At 36.0% G+C, this 12593-nt stretch overlaps 1 protein-coding gene across 4 annotated transcripts in view; it reads right to left on the bottom strand.

Annotated features, from left to right (window-relative positions):
- Positions 1–5126: 5126 nt before the first annotated feature.
- Positions 5127–12593, bottom strand: part of CD55 (CD55 molecule (Cromer blood group)) — a 28688-nt gene continuing 21221 nt past the window's right edge. For 2 of the 4 annotated variants that reach the window (XM_024976222.2, XM_015475004.3), the window contains 3 exons: positions 9666–9738; positions 7557–7654; positions 5127–6319 (listed from right to left, as the gene is read on the bottom strand). In XM_024976222.2, coding sequence (XP_024831990.1) covers positions 7600–7654; positions 9666–9738 — 128 coding nt within the window. In that variant the 3' untranslated portion in view covers positions 5127–6319; positions 7557–7599. The remainder of the gene's footprint in view (positions 6320–7556; positions 7655–9665; positions 9739–12593) is intronic. The other 2 variants (XM_015475005.3, XM_059875388.1) reach the window with 2 other exon arrangements.

The raw sequence follows: 12593 nt of genomic DNA, 5'->3' as shown, positions 1-12593 counted from the left end.
TAGGGGACTGGAATGCAAAAGTAGGAAGTCAAGAAACACCTGGAGTAACAGGCAAATTTCACCTTGGAATACAGAATGAAGCAGGGCAAAGACTAACAGAGTTTTGCCAAGAAAATACACTGGTCATAGCAAACACCCTCTTCCAACAACACAAGAGAAGACTCTACACATGGACATTACCAGATGGTTAATATCAAAATCAGATTGATTATATTCTTTGCAGCCAAAGATTGAGAAGCTCTATACAGTCAACAAAAAAAGACCAGGAGCTGACTGTGGCTCAGATCATGAACTCCTTATTGCCAAATTCAGACTGAAATTGAAGAAAGTAGGGCAAACCACTAGACCATTCAGATATGACCTAAATCAAATCCCTTATGATTATACAGTGGAAATGAGAAACAGATTTAAGGGCCTAGATCTGATAGATAGACTGCCTGATGAACTATGGAATGAGGTTTGTGACACTGTACAGGAGACAGGGATCAAGACCATCCCCATGGAAAAGAAATGCAAAAAAGCAAAATGGCTGTCTAGGGAGGCCTTACAAATAGCTGTGAAAAGAAGAGGAGCAAAAAGCAAAGGAGAAAAGGAAAGATAAAAGCATCTGAATGCAGAATTCCAAAGAATAGCAAGAAGAGATAAGAAAGCAATGCAAAGACTTTCTCAGCGATCAATAGAGGAAAACAACAGAATGGGAAAGACTAGAGATCTCTTCAAGATAATTAGAGATACCAAGGGAATATTTCATGCAAAGATGAGCTCGATAAAGGACAGAAATGGTATGGACCTAACAGAAGCAGAAGATATCAAGAAGAGGTGGCAAGAATACACAGAAGAACTGTACAAAAAAGATCTTCACGACCCAAACAATCACAATGGTGTGATCACTGACCTAGAGCCAGACATCCTGAAATGTGAAGTCAAGTGGGCCTTAGAAAGCATCACTACGGGGGAAAAAAAAAAAAAGAAAGAAAGAAAGGAAGGAAGGAAGCATCACTACGAACAAAGCTAGTGGAGGTGATGGAATTCCAGTTGAGCTATTCCAAATCCTGAAAGATGATTCTGTGAAAGTGCTGCACTCAATATGCCAGCAAATTTGGAAAACTCAGCAGTGGCCACGGGACTAGAAAAGGTCACTTTTCATTCTGATCCCAAAGAAAGGCAATGACAAAGATTGCTCAAACTACTGCACAATTGCACTCATCTCACATGCTAGTAAAGTATTATTCAAAATTCTCCAAGCCAGGCGTCAGCAATATGTGAACTGTGAACTTCCTGATGTTCAAGCTGGCTTTAGAAAAGGCAGAGGAACCAGAGATCAAATTGCCAACATCCGCTGGATCATGGAAAAAGCAAGAGAGTTCCAGAAAAACATCTATTTCTGCTTTATTGACTATGCCAAAGCCTTTGACTGTGTGGATCCCAATAAACTGTGGAAAATTCTGAAAGAGATGGGAATACCAGACCACCTGACCTGACTCAAGAAATCTGTATGCAGGTCAGGAAGCAACAGTTAGAACTGGACATGGAACAACAGACTGGTTCCAAATAGGAAAAGGAGTACGTCAAGGCTGTATATTGTCACCCTGCTTTTTTAACTTATATGCAGAGTACATCATGAGAAACGCTGGCCTGGAAGAAACACAAACTGGAATCAAGATTGCCAGGAGAAATATCAATAACCTCGGATATGCCGATGACACCACCCTTATGGCAGAAAGTGAAGAGGAATTAAAAAGCCTCTTGATGAAAGTGAAAGTGGAGAGTGAAAAAGTTGGCTTAAAGCTCAACATTCAGAAAACGAAGATCATGGCATCCAGTCCCATCACTTCATGGCAAATAGATGGGGAAACAGTAGAAACAGTATCAGACTTTATTTTTCTGGGCTCCAAAATCACTGCAGATGGTGACTGCAGCCATGAAATTAAAAGACGCTTACTCCTTGGAAGGAAAGTTACGACCAACCTAGATAGCATATTCAAAAGCAGAGACATTACTTTGCCAACAAAGATCCGTCTAATCAAGGCTATGGCTTTTCCTGTGGTTATGTATGGATATGAGAGTTGGACTGAAGAAGGCTGAGCACCAAAGAATTGATGCTTCTGAACTGTGGTGTTGGAGAAGACTCTTGCGAGTCCCTTGGACTGCAAGGAGATCCAAGCAGTCCATTCTGAAGGAGATCAGCCCTGGGATTTCTTTGGAAGGAATTATGCTAAAGCTGAAACTCCAGCACTTGGCCACTTCATGCGAAGAGTTGAGTCATTGGAAAAGACTCTGATGCTGGGAGGGATTAGGGGCAGGAGGAGAAGGGGACGACAGAGGATGAGATGGCTGGATGGCATCACTGACCCGATGGACACGAGTCTCAGTGAACTCCGGGAGTTGGTGATGGACAAGGAGGCCTGGCGTGCTGAGATTCATGGGGTCGCAAAGAGTAGGACACGACTGAGTGACTGAACTGGACTATTCATACACGTCCACTTTGATGTCTGAAAGGCATCTCAAACTTACCATGTATAAAAAAAACTCCTGATCTGTTACAAAAATCTTTCCTTGCTCAGTAAGTGGCAACCTTCCTTTCTTTTGCTCAGGTTAATAATCTTGGTGTCATCCTTGACTCCTTTTTTTTTTTTTTTTTCAACTGCACACCTAATCCTTTAAGAAATTCTGCTAACCTTAACTTCAAAATATCCAACTTCAAAAGGTTCACTTCCTGCCCCTACCTCCCCACCCCAGAAACCATCAGGATGAAACTTTTAGATTGTGAGCAACATCTGTCTTCTTTGCTGTTTACAAGGATCTTCTCTCTTCCTGGTTCTGATTCTACCTTCCTTCACACAACTTAGTCTATGATGCAAACACAGAATTTCAGAGAAAAAAACAAAACAAGGAAGAAAACTGTTTTTAAGCTTCTTTACATTTTCTGCTTCCATGTTGTTCCCTGTGGCAAGGAAGATTGAAATTTGGCTAGCTGTTTGAAATTGGGAGAGGAAAAACTACAGGTAAAAAAGTTAACATTTTAGTTAACTACCTAATCAGAGTAAAAAGAATAATTATTTTTTAAAGAATATATGGGAGACCTTAGATGGAAGTAGTGGCAAGGGGAAGCAAGGAAAACACCATGACCTCTGCACACTGAAGCATCTGCAATCTGAAAATAAACCAGCCACCACTGCAGTGGGCTGCAAAGGACTCACCAACCTTAGGGAAGAGGCAGTTTTTAACTTAGGCAAGGGGGTGAAGGGAACAGTCAAAGTGGGTGTGTGGAAAATAAGGCATGTCTACTTTGGGCATTGACTAAAAAACAGTGCCAAGGTGTGATAAGACAAAAATAATTAATGTTCAAATGTTCCAAGAAATTTGATAGCAATTGTGGGTTAAATACTATAAAACACAACTTTCTTGTGGTGAGCAAGTATAATTTCCTACAACAAATAAGCACCAGTCTCAAGAGTAAAAGCAATAATACAATCTTGGCAATTAAAGTATAATATTATAGAAGAGCTTACCTTGGGAAAATATAAAACTATTCACCTTCATGATTACAGGATACAAATTATAAGTCATACAGGAAAATCCCATTATACTTAACATACTTATTTCTATTATTATTTTCTTCGTGTAACTTGTTGTTAGATATTTTTCAGCTTATACCTTTATCTAAGTAATAAGATGTAAAGACTAACTCAGTATAATTTATTGTCAAAGTTTAATGTTTACCAGTATCTAAAACTCTTGCTACAAACTTGTGACCATTGATTCCAACTTTTAATTTAATCACATCAAAATAAACTAGCCAGAATTTATTATTTTACACTAAACATATGACACACCATAGTCCTCTCTCTAAGCCTTTCCTACTTTGAGCTTGCTACACTGTTTGCAGTCCCCAATCCTGCCATGTGAATCTCATCTATTTGTCCTTTCTCAGTTTGCACAGTCTTGAATGATCCCAGCCCACCACCTAGCAAAAATAGCTTAGGCACTCCTTATATTCTGTACAAGTGTAACACTTATAACTTTACATTCTTTCTCTCAATAAGTATATGGTTTTGGTCTTCTTTTAAGTAGATAAGTCGGTAGATACTGCACAGTCATTTGGTAGCTGCAGCACCTAGCACATGATAACCTGCATGGAGTAGGCTCTTAGGTATTTTTCTGAGTAACTAAATCAGCATTATCCTTGCTACTACCCCAGGAAGCACAGACTGTCACAGCAGGTAGAGTAGGTTCTCCTATTTAACAAATGAATGAATTAGTAGATAGACATTGGCCTATTTGCAGAACTTCTAAGGAAGTTAAAAGAATTTCCTAATACTAGAAACTATTAGGAAATTACCATTAATCTTGTTAGTTGTGATGATGTGGCTAGTTAGGGAAAAAGTCCTCATTGTTGGAAATACATATTTAAATATTTATAGTGAAATGTCATGATGCTTATGGAATTTATTTTAAAACACTTTAACAACAAATAGATGGGGAAACAATGAAAACAGTAACAAACTTTATTTTCTGGGCTCCAAAATCACTGCAGAAGGTGATTGCAGCCATGAAATTAAAAGACGCTTATTCCTTGGAAGGAAAGTTATGACCAGCCTAGACAGCATATTAAAAAGTAGAGACATTACTTTGGTCAACAAAGGACCATCTAGTCAAGGCTATTGTTTTTCCAGTGGTCATGTATGGATGTGAGAGTTAGACTATAAAGAAAGCTGAGCACAGAAGAATTGATGCTTTTGAATTGTGGTGTTGGAGAAGACTCTTAAGAGTCCCTTGGACTGTAGGAGATCCAACCAGTCCATCCAAAAGGAGATCAGTCCTGGGTTTTCATTGGAAGGACTGATGTTGAAGCTAAAATCCAATACTTTGGCAACCTCATGCAAAGAGCTGACTCATTTGAAAAGACCCTGATGCTGGGAAAGATTGAGGGCAGGAGGAGAAGGGGACAATAGAGGATGAGATGGTTGGATGGCATCACCAACTCAGTGGACATGGGTTTGGGTGAACTCCAGGAGTTGATGATGAACAGGGAGGCTTGGCGTGCTGCGGTTCATGGGGTCACAAAGAGTCAGACACGACTGAGCGAATGAACTGAACTGAACAACAAAGTCAATGAAGCAATGTGACAATATAATTATTGTGAAATTTATTTATGTATATATTCTAGTCTATTCCAACACTTAACATGTAAGTGGCAAGATGACAAGAACATATTAAGAATCTGAAAACTGATGTGATTGCCTTTAGTTAAATCAACAACAAGTAATACATTAAAAGTGATTCTCACTAGGCCAAAGGGCAGCATTCTAAACTCCTATGAAAGGCAGGAAGGGGCTCCCTTATTTATAAATAATTTACACAAGAAAATAAATGTCAAATAATACATGAGACAAAAATGTGGTTATTTCTACTTAGGGAAAATAAATTTTGCTTTACATATCTCCTTGAACTTTTTCTGATATACATGTAAAACATAAATAAATATAAATTAAACTTAATATTACAAAAGAATAAGATTTACAATTTGAATATGAATATCTCACTTCAGAAATATAGCATCTTTTCTTATACTAATATTACAATATCTCTACAGAGTTTTAAAGACATTAAGTCAATCTAAGACAACTTTCACTCTTTCATGGGGGCATTTTTTCAAATAGAAAAAATTGTTCTAACTATCTTACAAATAAGGGGCTAATTCACTATCTGCAATTAATGAAAAAGGAAGAATTATTCCTTCATTATGTATTCTTCCTTTGTCACCAACTAACCCAAGAAACTCAACACTCTTGGATCATCATCATGTTTTTCCTTTAAAAAAATTTGCCAACTAATTCAGGCTCATTTTAATAGAATAAGAAAAGTAGAAAATGCCCTTTAGTCAAGGAAAATTATTGTATAATGTGTTTTATCTTTTTGACAATTTTCCTTATAAGAGACTGGTTCATTTGTTTTCAATATCCAATTGTTTTAATTTTTTTGTCTTTTATAAATAAAAATAACATTACATATTTGGTGAAAAAAAATTCTTTTTTTTCTTCTTTCTCACATTCTAAACATGAACAAATCTCTCCACTTTCCCACACTTTTATGAAAGTAATCACTCTTAATCTTATGAATTGTTCTATTTTCAAGGGTCTTAGGAGTGTTGAGAATGTGATTCCAGGACAGATTCATCTTTCCTTGCTTCGTGGACATTCCTATGCATCTTAAAAACAAGATAATATGCAAAACACTTTCTTCTCAACTTCTTTGGCTCAGTTAGCCATGGTTTCTAGCATTATAAGCAAAATTGTCAATGTTATACACATATGTCCTGAAAGTAAGAAAAAAAAAAGTTAAAACCAAAATTACTTACTGGTTATATATATTCATTTTTTAATTACTATGTGATAAATCATGAACTAGAATAGTTGGTTAATTTGGGGTACAAAAAAAATGCAAAGTTAGTAAGTTATAGAGCATGGACAATCCCACCCAGTATAGTTCCCTGGTGGCTCAGTGGTAAAGAATCTGCCTGCAGTGCAGGAGACCTGGGTTTGATCCCTGGGTTGGAAAGATCCCCTGGAGAACGACATGGCAACCCAGTCCAGTATTCTTGCCTGGAGAATTTCATGGGCAGAGGAGCCTGGTGGGCTACAGTCCATAGGATTGCAGAGTTGGACACGACTGAAGCAACTAGGCGGCAGCAGCAGCAGATATGAAAGTGTGTTAGTCACTCAGTCATATCCATCTCTTTGTGACCCCATGGACTATAGTCTGCCAGGCTCCTCTGTCCATGTAATTTTCCAGGCAAGAATACTGGAGTGGGTAGCCATTCCCTTCTCCAGGGGTTCTTCCCAACTCAGGGATCAAACCCAGGTCTCCTGTATTGCAGGTGGATTCTTTAAGCAACACCAACTAAAATATGACACTTGAGTTTTTATTTTCTTGTGATTAATTTCCAAGTTAAATTCAACTAAGATACTTTCAGATTAAAAATCAATGAAAACTCCCTAGAATAGAAGAAAGTTTAATCAAAAGAAAAAGATACCTAGAAAGTTTCACACATACATATTAAGTCAGTTTTGTTTGATAATTTTGACTCAACATAATAGAGATAAGATCTATAAACATGACTTATAAAAGACTCTTTAAAATAGATTTTATATTTCTTAAATATTACAAATGGGAGAAACAAATACAGTATGAGCCAACCATCTCATGACGCACGTAGTCACAATGAAAACATTCCCATTTGTAAGCCCTAATGTATCAATCTTTTGCTTTTTCCAGATTATTTGCAGGATTGTGAACATCCAAACATTTCAATCAACTGAGTAAAAAACACAGAATGAGATAATAGGTAAATTGCTGAAGAGTGGAAGGCTGAAGACATGTCACATTAACAAAGATCAATGTGTTAGTCAATCATTCAACAAAGAAAAACAATTCTAACAATAATAGAGGTTTAAACCTCTATTGTCCTTTAATAGTCACAGATAGATACCAAGCCAGTTGTGTTAATGGACATTTTCCAAGACACAGAAATGTAATTTTACTGAACCATATACCTTTTGTAAATTACCAGAGGTCTTACTTCTGCAGCATCACCAGTTACAGTGAATCATGAAACTTAAGTGCTGTGGTGTTCTCATGTGTGTAGTAAGAGCTGAATAGTAGAGAAGGAAAATAGTGATTGGATTATGAAAGTTTAAAGCTCAATTAAAAAGCAACATGGGCATTTGTTTATAATCACATTCTTTTTATAAGCTAAAATGTATCATATATACCAACACTTCTAAAAGATGTAAATAAATCCTTGGACAGGCAAACACAAAAGATCAACAGGTAAAGTACGAGACACCTTCACACGTACTTGCTCTTTCCCCTGTCTCGTTGAAAATTAAATTTTATTAAATCAGCATAAAATTGAGAGAATAACAAAGAATGTATAAAGTTAGCTCTTACTCTCAACAGCTTATACTTTCAAAATAAGGCAAGTGGAGTGTTTTTAAGTGGACATTAAAAAAAAAAGGCAAATTCTTTCTTAGGGGTTTGCATGAATTTTCTCTCATTCAGAAATAGAAAAATTAGGTTTACAGCAAAATCCCAATAAAACATAAATATTCCCTCCTTCTACATTTCAGCACTTTTCATTCTATTAAAAATATCATGGTCAATTATTTTACCAAAATATCTGAAGAAACTGATGATAGCCAAGAGAAAGCCCCCAGAAAACTCATTCCATTCCTTCCCCCTCAACCTAACAAGCCCTGGAATATTGGCTTGAGAATTATATTGATAATGCTCCAATTCAAAAGCAGAACTGGACTAAATGTAAGGAAGTACAGAAAATACATGCTTTATTCTTTTTTTCCAAAATAGTCTTGAGAAGGCATCTGTATCAACTTAACTCACTTTATATGACTTAGAATTCTGTTATTTATACTGAGCTATAAAGCACATTCTTTAAAAGTTTCAGAAAAATCTGAAGAAGTCATATTTTACTACATTTGCTCTTAAAACATCTAGAGTATTTTATCGACAGTAAGCAAATATCTATAAAACCTGCCAAAAAAAACAGGACCTAGTGGCCAAATGCTTTTAGCAAAAGACTGAACTGCTTAATGATTTAAAGAATGTTTTCATACTTCAGCTTATAATAGGCTTAAATAATATTGTTCACTTAAAGACAAGGGAAAGAGCCATGAAGGCTAAAAAGGAGATACATCATCCAAAGAATTGAAAAGGCAATTGAGTAACAGCATTAAAATATAATTGTTCTTAAGCAATGAAAAAATAGACAGGCTTTAGGGCACTTCAGAAAGAATTCAGTTTCTGTGAACTCCGCAGTTAGTTTTCTGAATGATAAAATCTACGAAACAGAAGGTCAATTTAAATAGTACTCTGTTTACAGGATATATCAGAGCCAACCGTGACTTGATATTTAACACATGTATATTCAATGCAGATCAGACGTTTCAAGTACTGATTTTTTTTTTCTTTCTGTGTTGTTTTATCACCTGAGTGCTTACTGTGTGCCAAGTAAGATCCTAACCCCTTTACAGGTGGTGATTCATTTTATCCCACAAATCAGATACTACAATCCCATGAAGTGGGTACTATTATTTCCCCCATTTTACAAATGGGAAAACTGAGGCATAGAGAGGTGAAGCTCCTCACAGTCAAATGGCATGTAAACAGTAGACCCTGAATTGGAATCAAGCAGCTAGGGTCTTAACCACTTAACCTGCCCTCTTAACCACTGGGCTGACTTTGGCTAGACTGGCATCTATTAATAAATCTGATTTATTCATAGGCCTAATCATATGCAATTTAGCAATACATTAGAGTTTCTTTTTCTAGACATTTTCACTTCTGTACAACACATAGATACTCATAAATTTTACTATGTAGAGAAAAAAGATGAGTTGATCAACAGGTTGTGATGAGACTTTGGCTTTCAAATCACTTAATGTTCTTGTATATACTGAGATAACTAAATTTTTTTAAAAAGACAGGCTATTCATCAAAGATAGTAAATACAGACAAAAGGAATAAAGATATAGCATGTCAAAAGATACAATTAAGCTTAGAAAGTTATCTACTGTTATAGTGTCAAGTTTTACTGGAAAAAAGGTAAGAACAAATTTTTAAAAATCATCAGAATTTTTGCTCACCCTGATTTTCCACCGTCCCAGAAAATTTTGACTAGAATTATGATACCAATTATTACAGTAACGGCAACACATCCTTGAGGGGGAAAAAATGGTAAGTTAACCAATATAGAAATGAGCAATGACATATACAGTGTAATTCACAATGACAAACATACTGATTATCAGGTAAGTTAAAGAAAAAACAGGAGACTTGAATTATATTTTGCTTGTTTGCTTATGTCACAAGTTTGACAGTAAGATCTACATGTTCTTTATCCTGTTTTATTTCAAGGGAAAATGAAATATTTAAAATGAAGATCACAATGCTCAAATAAAATCTTACAGATTTGAGAGGATTCTAAAATGTTTCAACCCCACCATGCTTAATTTTAAATTATTTGATCACTGATTATTTAAACATTGTCTGTACTATGTACCATTTCAGCACTAGAAGATGTCTTGGAGTTCACATTTATTTTGTACATAATTAAATTGAGTCTGAGAAAGGTGAAGCTTCTACATGCGGTTAATGGCAAGGCCATTTACTCAGTTCATAGTAAAGGTAACAGAGATGTAGGCCTTTTTCCATCATAGGAAAGGCATCAGTATCTGGGCACGGAGAGTAAAACTACAGAAATGCTTTCCAGTGTTTAGTCTATTGCAGATAAAATTTCATTTAGGGAAACTGGTATTTACTTTCAATATTAAATGCACTATTTTGAGTGGAACAACAACAAATAATTGATGAAATAATTTAATCAACAGTAAAAAAAAAATTTTATACCTTGATTTTTACACATAAACTTTCTTCTTAAAACCAGTCACTGCCCTTTCTCCTCACCACCTGAGTATCCCTTTTCCTCCCTACTGCTGCTGCTGCTGCTAAGTCTACACCCTCCCAAATCCTTGAACTCTATTTTATTGATCTGTACTACAAAGTATAATGATACTAGAAAAGCAACTGAAGCTAATGTGACTAACAAGTGTGTCCAGTTTCAAATCAGCAAAATACGATAAATGTCGCATAATTGAGCTGCCATGTGGATACATAATTTTAAAAACAGCTGTTTCTACCACAGAATTTACAGTATTTTACCCAATTTCTTTAATTGATTCCTTAGCACCATAGCATTAGTTTGAAAGATTACACTAATAAAATAAGTCATGGCTCCTTTAAAATTTGGGGTTTCTTTTTGTTTTACCACTTCCCATTAATCCCACCATTTTCAAATGTTGCAGAAAAATCCCATTTTCAATTTGAATGATAAATGAAGATCGAAAATTTTTAAAGTGATCCCAAATGTTTGGATGACAAAAGTGGGAATATTCTTAGAACACTGGTCAGCACATATATGTGATTCTAAAAGAAAGTGTGAACATTTATGTTTTAACAGAAAACCAATGCAAACTACAGAAATATGAGAAGTATGCTGCTGCTGCTGCTGCTAAGTCACTTCAGTCGTGTCCAACTCTGTGCAACCCCACAGACGGCAGCCCACCAGGCTCCACCATCCCTGGGATTCTCCAGGCAAGAACACTGGAGTGGGTTGCCATTTCCTTCTCCAATGCATGAAAGTGAAAAGTGAAAGGGAAGTCGCTCAGTTGTGTCTGACTCTCAGCGACCCCATGAACTGCAGCCTACCAGGCTCCTCCGTCCATGGGATTTTCCAGGCAAGAGTACTGGAGTGGGGTGCCATCACCTTCTCCGTGAGAGAAGTATAATTCTAAATAAATAATTCCTCAATTAATAATTAATGAGAATACTATTTTGCAAATTAAAACAAAGAAAACTTTATAAAGGCAATAGTTTATGATCTAAAATTCACCCAAAGGTGAATCAGTACTAATTTAAGACTAAAACAATTTAGGCCAACTTGGTTAGACAGCATTACTGACTAAATAAAGGTGAACTTGAGCAAACCAAACTTCAGGAGATAGTGGACAGGGAAGCCTGGCGTGCTACAGTCCATGGAGCAGCAAAGAGTAGGAGCGACTGAACAACAACAACAACCTGAGATAAATTAAACTATAATATTATAAATGAAGTTAAGATTATGATTCCAGTGTCATTAAGGAGCATTTGGGTAGGAAAATCACAGAATTTTAGAAATGTTTTTCTCTAAGTAAAAGGAGTATTTTAGTAATGTTCCCCACTAGGTAGAAATATATTTACCTAGTCCTTAAAACAGTGCAGAGCAGTTTGTCACATATTAGCACATTATCTCCAATAACTGGCATGGTACTTGTCAATAGTAAAAATCCATGATTTTAACTGTTCATAATCTTCTCCATAAAAATACCTGAGATTACTCAAACTAAATTTGTATTAGATGGGTATTACATTAATAGAGTATTATCTCCATTCCTGAACAACCCAAATCAGAATGAAGCTGCCTCCTTTCCTGAAGAAATGTGGATTCATCCAAGTCATTTCAAAAGGTCTCACTTACACACATGCCATAAAGTGGAAATGCACTCTCTGTACTGTGAAAAACTAAGAAAGCTGTGAACAGGTTTTGTTCTTCCTTATAATCCTATTTAACATAAAAGCATAAGTAAATAAGCATGTGATATTTAAAAGAAAAAGTACTTTAGATACTTCACTGAGCATTCTCTTAATTTTTTTTTCTTTACTATTACTAATTCCTACAAGCAGCTTATGAGTGTCACAACATAGGATTTCAGCAATGAAGGGAAAAAAAGCAACACTTATAAAGAATCAGGACTAAATTGTTAAATTTGAGTTGTACAGATCTAGGAAAAGAATTTTTCTACCCTTTCAAGCACTGAGTGCTAAAGAAACTAATCATCTCCCTCTATTCAATTGCCTAATAGCAGTGTGACCTTGGGCAAGTTAAGAATCTTGCACAGCCACAGTTCCTCTCAGCTACAAGGTGGGATACAGCTACATTACAGGACTGCTGTGAGAAGTAAATGAAATAATACACA

This window comes from Bos taurus, chromosome 16 (assembly GCF_002263795.3).
Source record: "Bos taurus isolate L1 Dominette 01449 registration number 42190680 breed Hereford chromosome 16, ARS-UCD2.0, whole genome shotgun sequence".
Lineage (NCBI taxonomy): Eukaryota > Metazoa > Chordata > Mammalia > Artiodactyla > Bovidae > Bos > Bos taurus.
The sequence above is the reverse complement of the archived record's forward strand: the minus strand, read 5'-3'. Positions and strand labels throughout refer to the sequence as shown.